We start from the raw sequence: 19,389 nt of genomic DNA, 5'->3' as shown, positions 1-19,389 counted from the left end.
CCACCCGTTATGGAATCATGAGTCTTTAGATACTTTTGCTGTCAAGTCTCAGCTGACTGATGGCGATCCCATAGGGCAGGATTCCCCAACCACAGTACCACAAAGGCCCCTCAATGATACCATGGTAGGTTTTTTTTTTCAAAATGCTGAGGAAATCAGGTTAGCCTGGGTTAATCAAAATTCAGTGGGCCCAGAATTCAATAGGCCTGGAAGGAGTAACTGCTTATAAGGGCGTGGTAATAGTGTCACAAGAGCCTCTTGTGGCGCAGAGTGGTAAGGCAGCAGACATGCAGTCTGAAAGCTCTGCCCATGAGGCTGGGAGTTCAATCCCAGCAGCCGGCTCAAGGTTGACTCAGCCTTCCATCCTTCCGAGGTCGGTAAAATGAGTATCCAGCTTGCTGGGGGGTAAAAACAGTAATTACTGGGGAAGGCACTGGCAAACCACCCCGTATTGAGTCTGCCATGAAAACGCTAGAGGGCGTCACCCGAAGGGTCAAACATGACCTGGTGCTTGCACAGGGGATGCCTTTACCTTTACCTTAGTAGTGCCATGTTAAGAGATCAGCAGAATTCTGAGTAGGATCACTCTCTGGGTGTGACACTAGACTCTGGGAGTCTCAGGTTCAAATCCCTGCTCTGCTGTGGAAGCCTGCTGAGTGACCTTGGGTCAATCTCACATTCTCAGCCTAACCTTCCTGGCCGAGTTATTGTGAGGACAAAACAGAGGAGAATAGTTCTAAGCCCTGCTGGGACTCCACTGGGGAGCAAGATGAGTATGATGGACATCACATGCTGCCAGGGGCTCATGGGAATTGTAGTCCGTGGACATCTGGAGAGCCACAGTTTGGCCACCTCTGTTCAACACCCTTTCCCACACTGAGGTAAATTTGCCCTCCAAAATGAAGTTCACTGTCCTGCCCAGTCACTCCTTGGTCTCTTTGGCTTTATTCAGCCCTGGAAGCTTCTGGGAAGGTGTAGAGAGGTCAGTCACAGGGCTCACAGCGGCCTGTATCCCTGGTTCTTGGCCACTGAGCGGGTTTTTTTTTGTTTTAACCCCTCACTAATGGTTGCTAAAAAAAGCCTCTTGTGGTGCAGAGTGGTAAGGCAGCAGACATGCAGTCTGAAGCTCTGCCCATGAGGCTGGGAGTTCAATCCCAGCAGCCGGCTCAAGGTTGACTCAGCCTTCCATCCTTCCGAGGTCAGTAATATGAGTACCCAGCTTGCTGGGGGGTAAACGGTAATGACTGGGGAAGGCACTGGCAAACCACCCCGTATTGAGTCTGCCATGAAAACGCTGGAGGGCGTCACCCCAAGAGTCAGACATGACCCGGTGCTTGCACAGGGGATACCTTTACCTTTACCTAACGGTTGCTAATATTTCAGCACTTTAGAGCCTCATTTTCTATGTGCTGTCCGTCACAGTGGGATAGAAATAAACTCACCAAATCAATAAAATTAGTGATGCCACAAATATGATTCTGAAAAGCAGGAGAAAGATCCTCTTTCATGGCACCTGCATTCTCGCAAGCTGAGCAGCCCCTATGCTCGGTTTGACAGACCTGTTTGCAATTTAAAGCTAGCAGGATTTCAAGCGTGGCTGCAACTGATACACACGGGCAACCAGCCAGTAGGCACAATTGATACTGAGACATTAACCAGATTGCTCAGGCAGCAGCGGTGGTGGTGGGAAATGGTAGTTTTTGCCGTCTTCTCCTTTCATTCAGGAGGCCACAAAACCCACTATTCCCTTCTACCCCAGAAGGCGGAAGAGAGCAATGCAATGGGAGATGGGAAGAATCATTTGAAAGTTAGGGTGTTGCTGGGACGTCCGCTCTGCTCTGGCAGCCATTCTTGGGAGCAGGTTACTCCCCCTCGGGAAAGGATGGTGATTTGGGGAGGGAGGGTGCCGTTGGCAGGAAGAGAATCATAGAATCATAGAGTTCTATCTATCATACAGGCCATCTAGTCCAACCCCCTGCTCAACGCAGGATCAGCCCTAATCATCCTAAAGCATCCAAGAAAAGTGTGTATCCAACCTTTGCTTGAAGACTGCCAGTGAGAGAGGGAAACTAGGGCAAGCATTTCTGCCATACGTGCAAATGCATGTCCTTTTTGTGAGTAGCCTTTGAGACATTCACAATTCTCCAATATTCTTTGCCCACTTGCTCTGCCACAGGTGCCTGCTTGTAACAGGCCATGCTAATAGACACATTGTCTAAGGCCCTGTTTAGACTGCTAGTAGGGGAAGGTTTCACATAGGGTTGCCAGCTTCCAGGAGGTGGCTGAAGATCTGCTGGGGTTACAGCAGACCTCCAAGCAACAGGGATCCACCTGGAGAAAACGGCCACTTTGGAGGGTGGGCTGCACGGCATTCTGCACAAGTCCAAATGAAGCGGATGTGTTAATATCACATTTTATATTTTCCATTTGCAGGTGCAGAAGTTACTACAATTAGACATGGGTAGACATCTCTGAAGGAGGGATCAATTATGTAGGCCAGGGTTAGTCAACCTGTGGTCCTCCAGATGTTCATGGACTACAATTCCCATGAGCCCCTGCCAGCAAACGCTGGCAGGGGCTTGTGGGAATTGTAGTCCATGGACATCTGGAGGACCACAGGTTGACTGCCCCTGATGTAGGCTACCTGATGTTTGTTTAGATTTGTTAATCCGCTACTGTAACATTGCTGTGTTTTTAATGGATCCATGGATCCATTTTGTAAAGGCTTGTGACTGACATGATAAGCCCTGATTTGACTACAATGAGGCATTGCTCCTCTACAGCCTGAGTTCCTTCTTTGCCGCACCCCTCCCACCTTCTGACTGGGAAAGAAGGGCTCAGAGATTTCCACTGTGACTTGGATCTGATGAAAGGAGCTTTTACTCTTGGAAGTCCCTATCCCAAAAACCTTCTGAGCCTCTAAGACAGCTTGGTGTAGTAGTTCCGTGCTCCCCCACGTGCAGCCAGCTGGGTGACCTTGGGCTCACCACAGCACGGACAAAGCTGTTCTTCTGACCGAGCAGTAATATCAGGGCTCTCTCAGCCTCACCTCCCTCACAGGGTGTCTGTTGTGGGGAGAGGAAGGGAAGGTGACTATAAGCCCCTTTGAGACTCCTTCGGGTAGAGAAAAGCGGCAGATAAGAACCAACTCTTCTTTTTCTTCAGTAATATGAGGGCTTTCTCAGCCTCACCTCCCTCACATGGTGTCTGTTGTAGAAAGAGGAAAGGGAAGGCAAATGTAAGTTGCTTAGAGACTCCTTCAGGTAGAGAAAAGCGGCATATAAGAACCAACTCTCTTCTTCTTCTTCTTCTTCTTCTTCTTCTTCTTCTTCTTCTTCTTCTTCTACTTCTACTTCTTCTTCAGTGCTACAGCACTTGAATCTAGCTCTTTTCGAAACAGTGCATTGCCGTGGAATTGTCAGTGGAACTGCAGCTCACATCCATCCCAGCTCCTAATGAAAACATCCAAATGTTGTTCCCTGCTTCCCCAACTGGCAGGAAATTCCAGCATGAGATCAATTTCCTTGACTGAAGAGACTGGAAAGTGCTTTTGTAACAAAGATTGCAGCAGATGCATTTATCTATTTCTTTAAGAACCTCACAAAAAGGAGGAGGGGGAAAGTTCCAAATATTACACTGACAAAGAATACACAAACTAACCTGGGCTGGTCCAAGTTGGCCAAACTAACTATCAGAAGTCCCAAGATACGAACCAAAGACCAAGAGTCTTCAGCTCCTGCCCTCTGGCTTCTGCCCAAGGGTTCATCATTCTTCCAGCCGAACAAGACAAAATACCTGCCAGAAGAGGAGAAAAGAAGTCATCCTAGTTAATCCTCAACTGTTGCTAGCCTGCTGCCAAGGAGTCAGTAAATTCTTCCTAGTTTCTGTCTCAGCCCTCAGCGAGAAGTATGTGAGCACATAGATAAGACTAGTCTCCCCTCCTCCCCAAAAAATACACATTAGATAATGCGCTTTCAATGTGCTTTTGCAGCTGGATGTTCCAGTGCAGAACAGGAAAATCTACTTCTAAAGTGCACTGAATGTGCATTATCTAATGCGTGCAGAATCTTTCGCAGCAGCGTCCAAATTCTTTCCCCACCCATATTCAAATGGGCAAAAAATGCTTCTTTCAGTATTTTCTGCAGCCCCCAGTCAAGCAGATAGGGTTGCCAGCTCCAGGTTGGGAAATTCCTGGAGATGTGGGAGAGGTTGAAGTCTGGGGAGGGCAATGTTTGAGAGAGAAGGTTTTTATACCCCATTTTTCACTACCTGAAGGAGACCGAAAGCAGATTACCAACACCTTTCCCTTCCTTTCCTCAGATTAGAAGAAGAAGTTGGTTCTTATATGCCACTTTTCCCTACCGAAGGAGGCTCAAAGCGGCTTACAGTCTCCTTCCCATTCCTCTCCCATTCCTCTCCCCACAACAGACACCCTGTGGGGTGGGTGAGGCTGAGAGAGCCCTGACATTCCTGCCCAGTCAGAACAGTTTTATCAGCACCATGGCAAGCCCAAGGTCACCCAGCTGGTTGCATGTGGGGGAGCGCAGAATCGAACCTGGCATGCCAGACTAGAAGTCCGCACTCCTAACCACTACACCAAACTGGCACTACACCAAACTGGCTCTTAGACAGCCTATGGTGAGGTAGGTGGGGCTGAGAGAGCTCTGTGAGAACAGCACTAAAAGAACTGTGACTGGCCCAAGATCACCCAGCTGGCTGCATGTGGAGGAGTGGGGAATAAAACAAAGTTCTCCAGATTAACTCTTAACCACTACACCGTCCTGGCTCTCGAGGGAAGGGATCTCAGCACACCCTCCCAAGCAACCATTTCCTCCAGGAAAACTGCTCTCTCTCTCTCTCTCTCTCTCTCTCTCTCTCTCTCTCTCTCTCTCTCTCTCTCTTCTGGAGGTCAATTGTAGTTCTGGGAAATCTCCAGCCCTCACTGGGAGGCTGGCAATTCTAGGAGTAAGACTGGGTGTGGTCCAAAGTCCAACAAATACCATTTAGCTGCTGTTTCCCTTCATCAAATGTAGGCTTGTACGGAAGCCTAGAGAGTCCATCATCTGAGGGGAAACGAGGACAAGAAAAGGAATCCATATTTGAATGCTATTCCCAAAGGCGAACGATTGATCAGAGAACAAATTCAGAGTCCAAGAGCACTTTTAAGACCAACAAAAAATGCTTAAAGGTGCTACTTAAAGGTGCTAGTGGACTCTGATTTTGTTGTGCGACTTCAGACCAACACGGCTACCCGTTTGAATCCATTGATCAGAAATGCCAACCTCGATGCATAGAGGAGACCTTGTTGATGGAGTGCAGTTTTTCTAAGGTCTGCAGCCAGATAAACAAACACACACATTATCGAAAGCAAAATGGGTCCTGAAAATTAACAACCACATAAAAGCAGCTTGATGTTTGGTCAGGACGACATAAAAGACTTTCAAAGGTTAGTTAGATTTAAGAACCTCAGCGACGTTCCCACTAATCATCTCAGCACCTTATGAAACATTTCTCATCAATAGTGGCTGCTCATTAATGGTGCAAATCCTACACTGTCATTATCCCTACCGCTGTCGGAGCGCATAGTATTAATTGACCTGGCTGCGACAATATGCGCAAAGAGGGAGGCAGTGAAACGACCTCTGGGGTTGGGCATTTTTCTTTTGACATCTCAGCCTGAGGTCATAGAATGTGGTCTGTTCTTGTAAGCAAGGCCGCGTCCAGCCCTCCTTGCTATGGGGTCTATCCCCCTTGTTAGGGCATTCACTTTAGCGCTGCAAGCCCTATGAAGATAGGTTGAGGGACTTGGGAATGTTCAGCCTGGAGAAAAGGAGGTTGAGAGGGGACATGATAGCCCTCTTTAAGTATCTGAAAGGTTGTCACTTGGAGGAGGGCAGGATGCTGTTTCCGTTGGCTGCAGAGGAAAGGACATGCAGTAATGGGTTTAAACTACAAGTACAACGATATAGGCGAGATATCAGGAGAAATATTTTCACAGAATAGTTCAGCAGTGGAATAGGCTGCCTAAGGAGGTGGTGAGCTCCCCCTCATTGGCAGTCTTCAAGCAAAGGTTGGATACACACTTTTCTTGGATGCTTTAGGATGCTTAGGGCTGATCCTGCGTTGAGCAGGGGGCTGGACTAGATGGCCTGTATGGCCCCTTCCAACTCTATGATTCTTCTATGATCATCTTCCAGAGGCATTTCAGTGCCCCCTTCAAGTCTGGAATATTTTTTTAATTACCAGGATTGTGCCGGATGGCCTGTATGGCCCCTTCCAACTCTATGATTCTGTGATTCTATGATTCTATAATGAGATTCCACACAGGCCCCCCTCTGAAGCTGCCCTTTTCTCCAGGGGAACTGATCTCTTTTGACTGGAGGTTACCTGCCGTCTGGAACGGAACGTTCTGGAAACAGGTTTCCTGTCACATCTGCCTCTTGTGAAAACTAGACTTGCGTTGCTGACCCAACTGTCTACACTTACAACCCCCTTCAGCCCTGAGGTTGGGATATTTGTGTCTGCATGTTTGATTAAAAAAAAAATCTTAGACTTTCCCCCCTTTCTCCCTCCTCATGCTAGCAACGCCACCTTTCAGGGCACGTATTCTCCTGGTTCCCCTTCTGCCCTGAACTAATTTTTGGAAAACGTTGCATAAAGTTGCTAAATGCAACAAAAATAGCACTTCTGTTGGAATCAACTAGCAGAATTAGTGCATGGCACGAGGTTTTATGGTAACTCCAGGGCCGCCCAAGTTTCCTACTTGAAAGTTATTTGTTTGTTTGTCCTTCTCTATTTCTCCACTAAGAAGCCCTATTAAAATGTTAAGTGTTTTCTTGGGGCTTTACATGAAAGTCTGACCAAAAGTAGAGTTTAGGAAGTGAAGCCCCTTCCCTTCAGCTTGATATAGTGGGGCATTTCCCACGGCTTAAAAATAGCACAATGGTTGCTGATTGAAAACGCTACTAATTTGCCATAACGCACGACGTCGTAAACAATCTGCAACAATCCTGAAACCGACCCGCAAAAAGCGCTTCGTTGTAGCGCTTCTAGGGGAATCCAGAAAACTGGATTCACCCTCCGGATAGCGATACACTCCTGCAACCAATCTGCAACAGTAGCGCTAAAGACCTGTGCGTTACCATTGTTGCGGGTTCTTCAAAGTCCCTCCTCCCGAGCCTGTCCTCCAAACTTCCGGCGAACTGTTCGCCATTTTTTTTTTCTCCGAGCGAGCGGGGATCTACGAGGCAACGGGACAGCGACTGGCTTTCAAGCACGATCACTTTCGGAAATTCTGCCCGGACACCACAAGAGTTTTTCACAAGCACAGTGGCACACACCGTCACGTTCCCAAAATTTGCCCAAAGCTTAAAACCCCGTCTACCATCGGCCAGTCCTAGCGGAGTCAACGTACAGGGAGCATTTTAAAAAATTTTCCTCTGAGCGTGCCAACGAACATTCGCCGCTCGCAGTCTCCTGCTTAGCTTAGAGGGGTTCAATAGACGTGATTCGTGGTGATTTCATGAGGGGCGGCTTATGTGTAGTGGGTCTTTGTGTGGTTCCCAGTGCGTGCTTGTGCTTGGGTGCGGACAACCCCTTCCATTGGCGGCTAGACCTCCGGCAAGCGGAGTTGCCGTCCCCCGTTCATTTTAAAAAATTTTCCTCTGAGCGTGCCAACGAACGGTCGCCGCTCGCAGTCTCCTGCTTAGCTTACAGGGGTTCAATAGACATGATTCGAGGTGATATCATGAGGGGCGGCTTATGTGTAGTGGGTCTTTGTGTGGTTCCCGGTGCGTGCTTGTGCTTGGGTGCGGACAACCCCTTCCATTGGCGGCTAGACCTCCGGCAAGCGGAGTCGCCGTCCCCCGTTCATTTTAAAAAACATTCCTCTGAGCGTGCCAACGAACGTACGCCAGTTACATGTCATGTTTGGTTGATTTATGCTGTGGCTGGTGAATATTATTGGGGAACTGCCGAGTACTGCCGCACTTGCTCTCGGTTGAACACCGGCATGCGTTTGTGTAATGGCGGACATTTTCCTAAAATGGCTCCCGCTGCATGTTCAAACTGCTCTTCTCGCGTGTAAACGAATACGCGCATGCGTTAAGTCAAACAACAAGGGCGCCAATCTGGCCATTAGGAGCAGATCCTGTTCCCGCGCGAGGAGTTTTGAACGTGACATGTGACCTGATGTGGCCAATGTGCGTGTCCCCTGCTGCCCTCCACCAATCAGGAGCCGGCTAGTCCCTTTGTCTTTGTGTGCGGGAAGGTATATGATCCGTTGCACCCTGCACCTCCCACCACCATTTTGCTCAGCTACTAGCAAAAGCAACATGGAATCGTCTTCTCAAGCCTCGTCCGTCCCTGCAACCGGCCGTGGCCCAACTTGGAGGGACGCGGAGATCAGGGACCTGATCGGGATTTTCTCGGAGGAGAAAATCCAGGACGCGTTCCAGTCCTCCCACAGGAATAGGGAGGTTTTTGAACAAGTGGCTATTAAGATGCGCGCCCTGGGCCACAACAGGACCGGCCTTGAATGCCGGTCGAAGACCAAGACAATGAGGGCAGAGTACATGAGAGCCGTGAACCATAACAAGGGTTCCGGCAACGAAAAGGTGACCTGCCCCTACTTCGAGGAGCAGCGCCAGCTGTACGGGGACGGGGAAGGATCCGGCAGGCCGAAGCGCGTCGGCCGGAGCCTTAAGGTGGTTCGGAAGCCGGCTGCCCCGGTCGAGGAACCACCCGCTGAGGAGGATCCCGGCGAGGGAACCTCCTCCAGCTTTCGCCCTCCACCCCCCGTCCAGCAACGAGCCGCGGAATCGGTAACGCTGGACCTGATCGCCATCGTTCCTGGGGAGCCAGAGGAGGCTCCTGAGCAAACGCCCCTTGCCTCCGGTAAGTGATTTTCTTTTTATTTTATATTTCCTTTTAAGCAAATGTGTGTTCTGACGTTTGGGCATCGTTTTCTCGTGTGTTCGTTGCAACGCATAATACGGTAGGCTGTGGAGAGCTTGCTGTGGTTACTATTTGAAACGGTTTTGATTTTATAATTTAATTTTAATTTTTAAAAGATTTATTAAGATGGTTGGCTGTGGAGTGCTTGATGTGGTTAGTATTTGAAACGGTCATGTTTAACCAACAGCCCCAAAATATTTGCAGCATGCCTCGCCCATAGGCCTTCTGCAGTACTTTGGCTCACAACTTTGGGAGCTTGCTTTGTGGTTCATGGTGTATGCTTGCTCGTTTTTCACTATTTTCTGCTCTTGTCCACAGAGACACAGTTGCCAGGGACGGGGCCCCTAGAGTCTCCAGCAGCACCTGACGTGGATAGTGATTCGGGGGCATCAACTAACATTGGTAGGTATTAGTAAAAATAGGGGGGGGGGCTGTTTTAACTGCTTTGTGCTTTTCTGTTTGTGCAGGGCAGCAGCACTGCTAAGAGAAAGAAGAGAGTCCCTCTGCGTTGCTGGTGTAGGCTTTGAAGCTGGCTTTGCCACCCTTTGGTCCTAGATCTGTTTTTTTTCCTTTTTTTGCAGATTTCATACCCGGAACACAGGAGGAGGAACAGCCTAGGGTGCTTGGACCTCCTGCCCGGCGCAGGCGGATACAGATTCAAGATGGTGAGCGTGCATGACCTGTTCCCTTCGAGCCATAGCTGCAGGACAATGTCGCTAGGCACTAACCATGTGCTCCCTTTTAATTGTTGAGAGTCCTGCTGTGCAAGTAGGCAAAAGTAAAAGCACACCATGGGCAAACAAACAATAGCCATGTGCTCGCCGGGGATTGTTTAAATTCTTGGCAGGAAAACACGGGGACAAAAAAGAACACCATGTCCACCATGGTGTGTTTTGACTTTTTGGATGTTACTAACAGTTTTGTTTCTCATTTTTTGCCAACAGAGGTTCTTTCAGATGAGGAGGAGGAACCACCCCTGGCTCCAGGCAGCCCACCACCTAGAGGTGCGCTCCCAGCAGAGGAGAGGCTTACGAGGGAACGCGGCAGGCTGAGGCGCGTCTCCGTCTTGACAAGCGTGGGAGAGAGGCTCCTTGAGCACTGCTATGAGGAGTCACGGCGTGCCGCGGCCGCTGACCAAGCCATGCTCACACTCATTGCCCAGGAGGGGAGAAAATTGAGGGCAGTCCTTAGAGAGACAAACCAAATCCTACGCGAAGGCGTGGAGGAGGTGCGTCTGATAAGGAGACTCATGGAGAGGGCTGTAGCGGTCATGGAAAGGGCCTACCCTCCACAAATCGCCCCCCCACCACCACCCACACCAACACCACCACTTCCAGCACCCACCCCACCGACTCCCTCTCAGAATGCCTCCACCCAAACAAGAAGGAGGACTATTCTCGGAAAGAGAAAAATAAAACCAGCAGACAAGTACTCCCCCTCCTAGTTTTGCCCACTTTTTCTATTTCATGTTATCTGTGTTTTGTTGTTTGTTGAATAAAGTTTATATTTTTGACTCTGTCTCTGTGTACCCTACTGTAGAATCTGCAAGGCTGAAAGCGGCCTCTCTAGTGATTGTGTATATTGTGGTACTGCTGTGTGGGTTGGAGGTTGGAGGGGTGTTAGTTCAAGGAGTTTTAGGAGTGTGGTGTGGGGTTAAATATGTGCGAGTTTAAGAAGTCACACTGGAGTCTTGTTATAAAATTTGCAATAACATTTTATTTTAAAAAACATTTTAACAGGGGAAAAACATTAGGGAATGAAACTTGGAGCCCCACCAGCACCACCACCCCCCACCCCCCTGGAAAACCAATTTTTTTTAACAAAAGTATACATTTAACAGGGGAAAAACATTGGGGAATGAAACTTGGAGCCCCCCCCCCAACCCCTACCCCAAAACACAAACAGGAAACAAAACTCAGGTCCCACCGCTCCCCTCCCCAGCCCCTTCCATCGCCCTAACTCTCCTGCACAGCCGTCCCACGGTCCCCCTAACTTTGCGCCGGAAGAGCTCTTCGTCCTCCTTCTTCTTAACTGTGGGGAGGGAGAAAAAGTACACATTAGTACCACACATATTTTCAAATTTCTTTAGTTTACATGCATACACTTTTAAGTGGCCTTAGCCACAGTGTGAGAAGAGTTGGGCAGTGGGGAACATAACCTACGCTCTTCCGCCTCCCTCTGTTGCCTGTGCTGCTCAATCTCCCCTTTCAGCTCCGCCACTTGAGCCTCCAGGGAAGTAACTCTGGCCTCCATGGCACGCAGCCTTGCCTCCACAGTTTCAGCTATAGAAATCAAACAAAGAATTTGATCACACTCCAAAAGGAAGCATCACATCAGGCTCCCATATGGCTCCGTGTGGGTACACACACATGGGTCTCCCTCACAGACATAAAACTCTCACCTGCAGCCTGTCCCGAGGTGGAAGGTCCCTCTTCCTCCCCCTCCTCACGCTCAGGTGCTGTTGCCAGCTTGGATGGTGATTGTGTGGCTGGGCAAAGAAAAAGACAAATCATAATTAAAAGCACACAAAACAGAGATGAAACACAGCTGGTGGACACACCACAGTTAGAGTCTAAGCGCATAACCAAAGTGGTTCTACAGTACTGGCTGGCTAAGTCTGAGGGGGTTGACAGCATCTAAATACTTTCTCGAATTTCATTGGGGACAGTAGGGGAAAGAGGCAGCTAGTCATTCCATGCATGTTTAAGGGCAAAACACAACGAGGGCAGCACTCACCCATATGCCTCCTCATGTCCAGGGGGGGCTTCCCAGCCTTCTCCCATATTTTCACCATCTGGTCGTGGAAGACCGTCCTCCCACTTGGCTGCGGGATCCCCCCCCCACTGTTCCAGACTGTTTAGGAAGTCCAGCTTAAGGCGCTTGAATTTTGTCCGGACCTGCTCCCAGGTCCGGACATAGCCCCTCTCCCTCAGCTTTGAAGCCAACACCAGGTAGGCACCCTTGGTGTGGCAATGGGTGCTGGCCATTAGGCGGCCAACACTTTTTGATTGTAGCACCAGCTCCAGAAGTGCCTCAGCCTCGGCGCGCTGCCAGAAGGAGCCCTTCCGTGGCTTCGGCATCTTCGGAATGACGGTTAGGGAACGAACGTGCGTTGCTCCGATCGACCACCCCGTTTTTTAAATGTATCAAAGCTGCCCACCAATAAAATTATTCCTTGGAACATGAGTGGATTGATCCTCCGGTTTGACAGGGGTCGCCAATACTTCCTGGCTACCCGCCTCCCCGAACTTTCCCCATTCAGCGCTTCCGTATTGTGTTTGTCAATTTCAGTGGGGAGTTAGCATTTAGGGCTGTCAAAGTGCTTTTGGACCAGAGAATCCCCGTTTTTTTGCTGGCAAAGTACACAAACCGCACAAGACAAGGTTAAACAAAGAACACAAAACTTTATTCAACAACAGAGTAGGAAAAACAATTAAACACGCCTCCTGTTTCTGTAGATGTGGGTGGCTATGGCGTCCCGAACCTTGCACCCCTCAGCATATATCCTTTTTCTCCTTGCTTCAGGGATGTCCTGTGTATCCTGAAGGACTACAGGTTCAGGTTCGTCCTCAGGGAAGGGGATGTTATGTCCCTTGTCCTCGCATATGTTGTGCAAAATCACACATGCGATTATCAGCGGAGTCACATTGTCAATATGTACATGGAGTCGTGACATTAAACAACGGAACCGTGACTTCAAACGTCCAAAGGCACGCTCCACTACATTCCTTGCCCGGGAGTGACTGAGGTTGTAGTGGCTCTGCACGTCCGTCCTTGGCCGCTTGTAGGGAGTCATGAGCCAGCGTCGTAATGGGTAGGCTCCGTCCCCGAGGACCAACGCCGGCACACGCACGCCCTCAATGGTGGCGGTGGGGTTTCCTGGAACAAAGACCCCTTCGTCCATGGCTTTCCTGAGGTTGGATTCCCTGAAAACAAGGGCATCATGCCTCCTGCCACTCCACCCCACCTCGGCATCGATAAACCGGCCGGAGAAGTCCACTGTTCCTTGCAGGAGAACAGAGCAAAAGTCCTTCCTGTTCCCGTACTCTTTTATGCTTCCCCCGGGGGCACGGATAGGGATGTGGCTTCCATCGACGGCCGCAAAACAATGCGGGAATCCAAGCCTGGCAAACCCGTCCATACTCTGGAATAAGGGAAAGAAAAGAATATAAGCCATGGCATGTCAGCGTGGGGTGTATCGCGTCTTCGTTGCTGACCTGTCAAACAAGAAAAAAAATTTAAAGGGCAAAGGGGATGGAATGACACTCACCGCTCCAAGCCGGTCTCCGAGGCACACGACTTTGCTGAACAATTCCGCCTCCATGGCGAGGCAGAACTCCTTAAGGATATCGCCAACCGTAGTGACTCCGAGTCCGAATTGCTGGGCTACTGTCCGGAAGTACTGAGGGGTGGCCAAGTACCACAATGCGGCAGCCACCCTTTTTTCAACTGGAACGGGGCGCCGCATGCCAGTGACTTGCCTCTCCATGCGTCCACGTAGAGCCTCCACGAGTTCAAAAAATGTCCCCCTCGACATCCTGAAGTTGGCAATCCAGTGGTCATCATCCCAGCGAGTCCACACAAAATTCTCCCACCAGTCAGAGGATCGTTCGTCCACCCAGAACCGGGGGGGGAACCGGACCTCTGCCAGAGCTTGCCAGCGTTTCTTGGCCGCCATGGTTACCCTTACAGAACGTCTTCTGCTGCTGGTCAGCGTTCCGGCCACCCGTTCTCGGTACTCCGCGATAGCATACGTCCGACGCGACAAGGCGGTATTCATGCGCTGGACCACCGCGAGCATGTAAGCCAGCAATTGAAAAATAAGCCTCTCCATTGCAACGTTGACCTGTGCTGCGGGCAGTAGGCTACGCAAACAAAAGAGTGAGGCCGACCGCGTGTCTGCCCAGGTGCATATAAGCAGGTAACCTGTGGGCGTGTACTGTGGGCGGGGATTAACCAATCAAACATGTCAATGCATCTGGTTCCTAGAAAACAATAGAAAACACGTTCCAAGGGCGCCAATGATTGGACGATAACGCGTTGCTACGGGGTTTCCTGGGTTTTTTAAAAAAAAAGGGAACCCCGACAAGTTCGGCTTTAGGGTCGAGGTCAAAGGTGTGCCTGCAGTTTGATTGACGGGCACGGGAGGCCAGAAGCGCTAAAAAGGGACCTCCTTTGTAGCGATAAGACGGAGAACCGGAAGCCTGTGGGTTACGAAAGTGGCGAGAAGTGAAAGTGCCAAATTCCGCAAAAACCGCAGCTGTGCGTTACGGGCACGGCTAGTTACATTTCGCTACTTGAAGTAGCGCTTTCACAAACGGCAACCAAATAGCAACTTTGAGCTCTGTGCGAAATGGCCCAGTGTCTTGACCAAGCTATTCTCACAGAGCAGTTCTGTCAGAGTTCTCTCAGCCCCACCTCCCTCATAGGGTGTCTGTTGTGAGGAGAGAAAGGGAAAGCGATTGTAAACCACTTTGAGACTCTTTCTGGTAGTGAAAAGCGGGGTATAAAAGCCAACTCTTCTTTGTCTCCTTAGTTGGAAAACCTTCCTCTCCCAAATGATTGCTCTCCAGAATGCGGTTGAAGGAGATATCAATGGAAATTCTTGAAAAAGCCAAACAAAAGAGCCTAGTAAGCAGCATATCATGGGTCTTAATTTCACACAGTGCAGTATATAGTGCAGTGTAATAAATTAAGCTTGATGCATGGAGGCGCTGATGCTGTTTTTAAGTGGGTGTTGCTTGTTTTTAAGTGGGATGATGCACAGAACCATTTCACGCTTTTCCACTCTAGCATGTTTGGCTAGAGCAGGGGTAGTCAAACTGCAGCCCTCCAGATGTCCATGGACTACAATTCCCATGAGCCCCTGCCAATGCTGGCAGGGGCTCATGGGAATTGTAGTCCATGGACATCTGGAGGGCTGCAGTTTGACTACCCCTGTCAGCTAGAGTGTTCACTGTTGTGTCTGTAGACCTGCCGAGGACTGAGCTTGAGGTCTGAGGCAGGATCGTAATCCTGAGTCCAGCCCCCCCCCCCAAAGTGGCCATTTTCTCCAAGGAAACTGATCTCTGCAGTTTAGAGATCAGCTGGAACTCTGGGAGATCTTCAGGCCTCACCTGGAGACGGAGAAGCCGGGGGGGGGGGAAATCAGTAAATGGCTGAGCAATAAAGTCTGTTTATCCCTTTAATAAATATATGTATTCATTTCATATGATGGTTCACCATTCTGTAGACAGCATTATAACGCAACTCTGCTGACTACGGTGAACCATCACATGAAATATATATACAAATTTATTAAAGGAATAAACAGACTTTATTGCTCAGCCATGTGCTGATTCTGCTTTTGGCTTCTACTTTGAGGAATCAACAGTTTCTCTTTGATCCTCACCTGGAGATTGGCAACCCTGCCCTGAAGGTCTACTCCCAAGTGACTTCTGTTGTTCGTTTAGTACATGTGAGGGGATTTACTACATTAGTGTTGCCACAGCGAGTTAGAGTTATGAGGCCATGGGGGTTCTTCTCATCTGTACAGCCTGACATGTTTGAGAACGGCATCGTCTTCCCCAGGACAGAAAACAGGAAAAACCTAACCTCCTATCTCACTTTTAATTTAGTATTTAGATTTAGAATTTAATTTAATTTAATAAATCCAAGCTGCTGGTGGCATTTGAAGATCTTCCAGTATTATCACTGAGTTCCGGACAAGCATGATCAGTTCTCTTGGATAAAACGGCTGCTTTGTACGGTGGATTCTACAGCATTGTATCCTTGCCAGCTTGGTCTACTAGTTAGGAAGAAGAAGAAGAAGAAGAAGAAGAAGAAGAAGAAGAAGAAGAAGAAGAAGAAGAAGAAGAAGAAGAAGAAGAAGAAGAAGAAGAAGAGTTGGCTCTTATATGCCGCGTTTCCCTACCCGAAGGAGGCTCAAAGCGGCTTACAGTTGCCTTCCCATTCCTCTCCCCACAACAGACACCCTGTGAGGGAGGTGAGGCTGAGAGAGCCCCGATATTACTGAAGAAGAAAAAGAACAAGAGTTGGTTCTTATATGCCGCTTTTCTCTACCCGAAGGAGTCTCAAGGTGGCTTACATTCGCCTTCCCTTTCCTCTCCCCACAACAGACACCCTGTGAGGTGGGTGAGGCTGAGAGAGCCCGGATATCACTGCCCGGTCAGAACAGTTTTATCAGCACCATGGCGAGCCCAGGGTCACCCAGCTGGCTGCATGTGGGGGAGCGCAGAATCGAACCTGGCATGCCAGATTAGACGTCCGCACTCCTAACCACTACACCACACTGGAGTGTGGACTTCTAATCTGGTGGGCTGGGTTTGATTCCCTGCTCCTCCAAATGCAGCCAGATGTGTGACCTTGGGCTCACCACAGCACTGATAAAGCTATTCTAACTGAGCAGTAATGTCAGGGCTCTCTCAGCCTCACCTCCCTCACAGGGTGTCTGTTGTGGAGAGAGGAAAGGAGGAGATAGAGAAAAGCGGCAAATAAGAACCAACTCTTCTTCTTTTTGCTGAGGTCCTCTCCCATCCCAACCCCCATCTTCCCTAGGCTCCCCCCCCTCCCCCCAAAATCCCCAGGAATTTCTCAACCCAGAATTGACAAGTCTACTTTTAACTGCTCATGCATAGTGTCACTATATTCATATTGGGATGTCTAAATTTCGATTTTATTGTTCTAAGCTGCTGTTTCATGGGGATTTGATGTCAAATTTTGTTTGACTTTGTGACTGGTTCAGTCTGTGTTTAAAAAAAAAACATTCCCCCCCCCAAATTTTACATTTTTCTGCAAACCGTGGTCCCTATTTTAGGTTTGTAGGAAAACATGTCTTATGCTTTCACAGCTCTAGTCGCTAGATGTAAGTATCCTCCATTTTCACTATTCTTATATAAATGATGTCTTTTTACGAAGCCTGTGGCTCAGGATTTTTATTGGTGTGGATTTGCAGCTTTTAACCCATAAAATATGCTTTATTTCAATCTAGGGTTTTCAGTTGCAAGTTTTTAAGAGACTTTCCATGACTTTGTAAAATAAAGCTGCCTTTTATTGGGAAGTGACTTAAACTGATGCTTTCAATTGATCCTCATGTGATGTTTTCTCAGGGAAAACATGGAACAACATGGCCTTAGAAATTTATATAAGTAGTAATCAGATTAGTCATAAAACCAGGTAGAATTTCCTGTATTGTAAATAACTGCTGTTTTTAATTCACAAGCAATAAAACGTTCTTGGTTTCTAGGGAAAATTTAAGCAAGAAGAGTGTGATGCTTATATTTTAGTTAAAATCTCCAGAGATGTTACTTGTTACTTGTATGACTGAATCCTCTTCAAGTCTATGCTGGGAGGTTGGTGTGAAATGCTCTTCCGAAAATTAAAACGAATCATAGAATCACAGAATCATAGAGTTGGAAGGGGCCTCCTGGGTCATCTAGTCCAACCCCCTGCACAATGCAGGACACTCACAACGCTTTCACTTTCTACTCTGGGACATTCTGCTGGGCTTGTATTGCCTTGCTATTCCCCCACCACTGGAAACAATAGAGGATACGGGCACCTCCTTTAGGTGCCCATAGAATTGGACCCTCTGATCCAAACGTTTTGAAACTAGCCCAGCCACTACATGGTATGGTTGATGCCTCTACCTAACTTGCCTCCTCAGACCACTAAATATACCCCAGAATAGATTTGCCATTGATTTTAATGGTCCCCATAGGGCGTAATGGACTGAAAAAATTCAGGATTTCCAGATGTTACTAAATCCCAGTACCAGATTTAGGAATATTAGTAATGAAATAGAAACACCCCCCATATTTGGTTTTCTTGGTTTTAGTGAAATCAGGGGCAGCTTGTGTGTGGGAGGGATGGATGCTGTGATAAAACACAATTTTTAACCCCCTTGTGTGTTGTAATTCTGATAATCCGGCACAAACCTGGTAATTAAAAAAATATTCCAGACTTGAAGGGGGCAATGAAATGCCTCTGGAAGATGACCATAGAAGAATCATAGAGTTGGAAGGGGCCATACAGGCCATCTAGTCCAACCCCCTGCTCAACACAGGATTAGCCCTAAGCATCCTAAAGCATCCAAGAAAAGTGTGTATCCAACCTTTGCTTGAAGACTGCCAGTGAGGGGGAGCTCACCACCTCCTTAGGCAGCCTATTCCACTGCTGAACTACTCTGACTGTGAAATTTTTTTCCTGATATCTAGCCTATATCGTTGTACTTGAAGTTTAAACCCATTACTGGGTGTCCTTTCCTCTGCAGCCAACAGAAACAGCATCCTGCCCTCCTCCAAGTGACAACCTTTCAAATACTTAAAGAGGGCTATCATGTCCCCTCTCAACCTCCTTTTCTCCAGGCTGAACATTCCCAAGTCCCTCAACCTATCTTCATAGGGCTTGGTTAGTTGGACAGTTCTTGCCACCTCACAATGATTGATGATTTATATGAAGGAAGGGAAGTTTCCACTTCCTGTCCATTGACTACCTCGTGCGTTAGTGAAAATCCGGGATGGACAAGAGGGAAGAGGGAAAAGGATCCCGTACAACTAGCCCCGGACCAAAAATCAGGCGGCTGCACAGCACAGTGCCCTCTGTGTGGCAACGGTCATGGGGAAGTGGGGGGAGGTATTTTCTGGGATGTTGGACTAGATGACCCTTGAGGTCCCTTCCAGCTCTGTGTTTCTATGTTTCAGACATTTTTTTGCTATAGTAATTGCTATTTTTTAAATTAAAAAGCATTGAAAAGCCCTTCAGTTGCATGTTGTTGTCAAAATGTCAATCAACTGGTGGCTGCAGCTAACAGGAGAAGGAATGCACAGAAAACCCCTGCATGGGAGCTCCGTTGTCGCTGAAAATCCATATGTATTCACCTCAGTGGCAAAAACGAAACCGAGAATCTTTCCCCATGTGGAAGCAGCTCTGGTGTGACACTTATCTGCAGAAATGCCCAGGTTCTCTTGCAAAGAGTGCCCTGACCTGGCAACTTGCAAAGAGTCATCCAGGGTGTGCATCTCTATTTAGAACCCCTGTGTGGGTGCCCAAATCTAACTCTGAAGCAATCAGGAAATGGAGTGGCGTATTTTTTGTTATTCAAAAGACTCGCAAATGTCACTGGTGATTCTGCAACTCATAGAAGCAAGGACAGCAAATAATGCAGCAGAGATTAATTCTCAAGGCCTGCGAGAAGGCAGGCTGGCTTACTTGTCATGGAAGTACATAAAAAAAAATTAAGGCTACCGTAGCTTGCAACAGAAAGATAAAGGGGATTGCTGCAAGTGAAGCAGAGACGTGGTAGCATGTTCTGTGAAATGCGTAAGCAGAGCTTAGGGACGTACAGGCAGGAGGAGTTTGCTAAGTGGTGGGACACCCTGCTCAGTGTTTACAGATCAGATCTTTGCTCCTCTTTGCTTCTTCCTTCATTTAGTC

At 48.4% G+C, this 19,389-nt stretch overlaps 1 protein-coding gene and 1 long non-coding RNA gene across 2 annotated transcripts; one reads left to right on the top strand and one right to left on the bottom strand.

The window, feature by feature from the left end:
- The first annotated feature begins 6,993 nt into the window (after nt 1-6,993).
- On the top strand, nt 6,994-10,468 carry LOC143839461 (uncharacterized). Its single transcript, XM_077341506.1, has 4 exons — nt 6,994-8,895; nt 9,274-9,357; nt 9,537-9,620; nt 9,900-10,468. Exons 1-4 carry the CDS (start codon nt 8,274-8,276, stop codon nt 10,397-10,399), a joined length of 1,290 nt encoding a protein of 429 aa, XP_077197621.1. The 5' UTR covers nt 6,994-8,273; the 3' UTR covers nt 10,400-10,468.
- A 447-nt stretch (nt 10,469-10,915) lies between these two features.
- On the bottom strand, nt 10,916-11,446 carry LOC143840605 (uncharacterized). The gene is made up of 3 exons (XR_013232254.1): nt 11,357-11,446; nt 11,118-11,237; nt 10,916-10,986 (listed from the first exon to the last, which is right to left on the bottom strand). It is a non-coding gene; the product is annotated as an uncharacterized LOC143840605 (long non-coding RNA).
- Between the last annotated feature and the right edge of the window lie 7,943 nt (nt 11,447-19,389).

Source organism: Paroedura picta, chromosome 6 (genome assembly GCF_049243985.1).
Source record: "Paroedura picta isolate Pp20150507F chromosome 6, Ppicta_v3.0, whole genome shotgun sequence".
Lineage (NCBI taxonomy): Eukaryota > Metazoa > Chordata > Lepidosauria > Squamata > Gekkonidae > Paroedura > Paroedura picta.
This window is presented reverse-complemented; position numbering and strand designations above follow the sequence as displayed.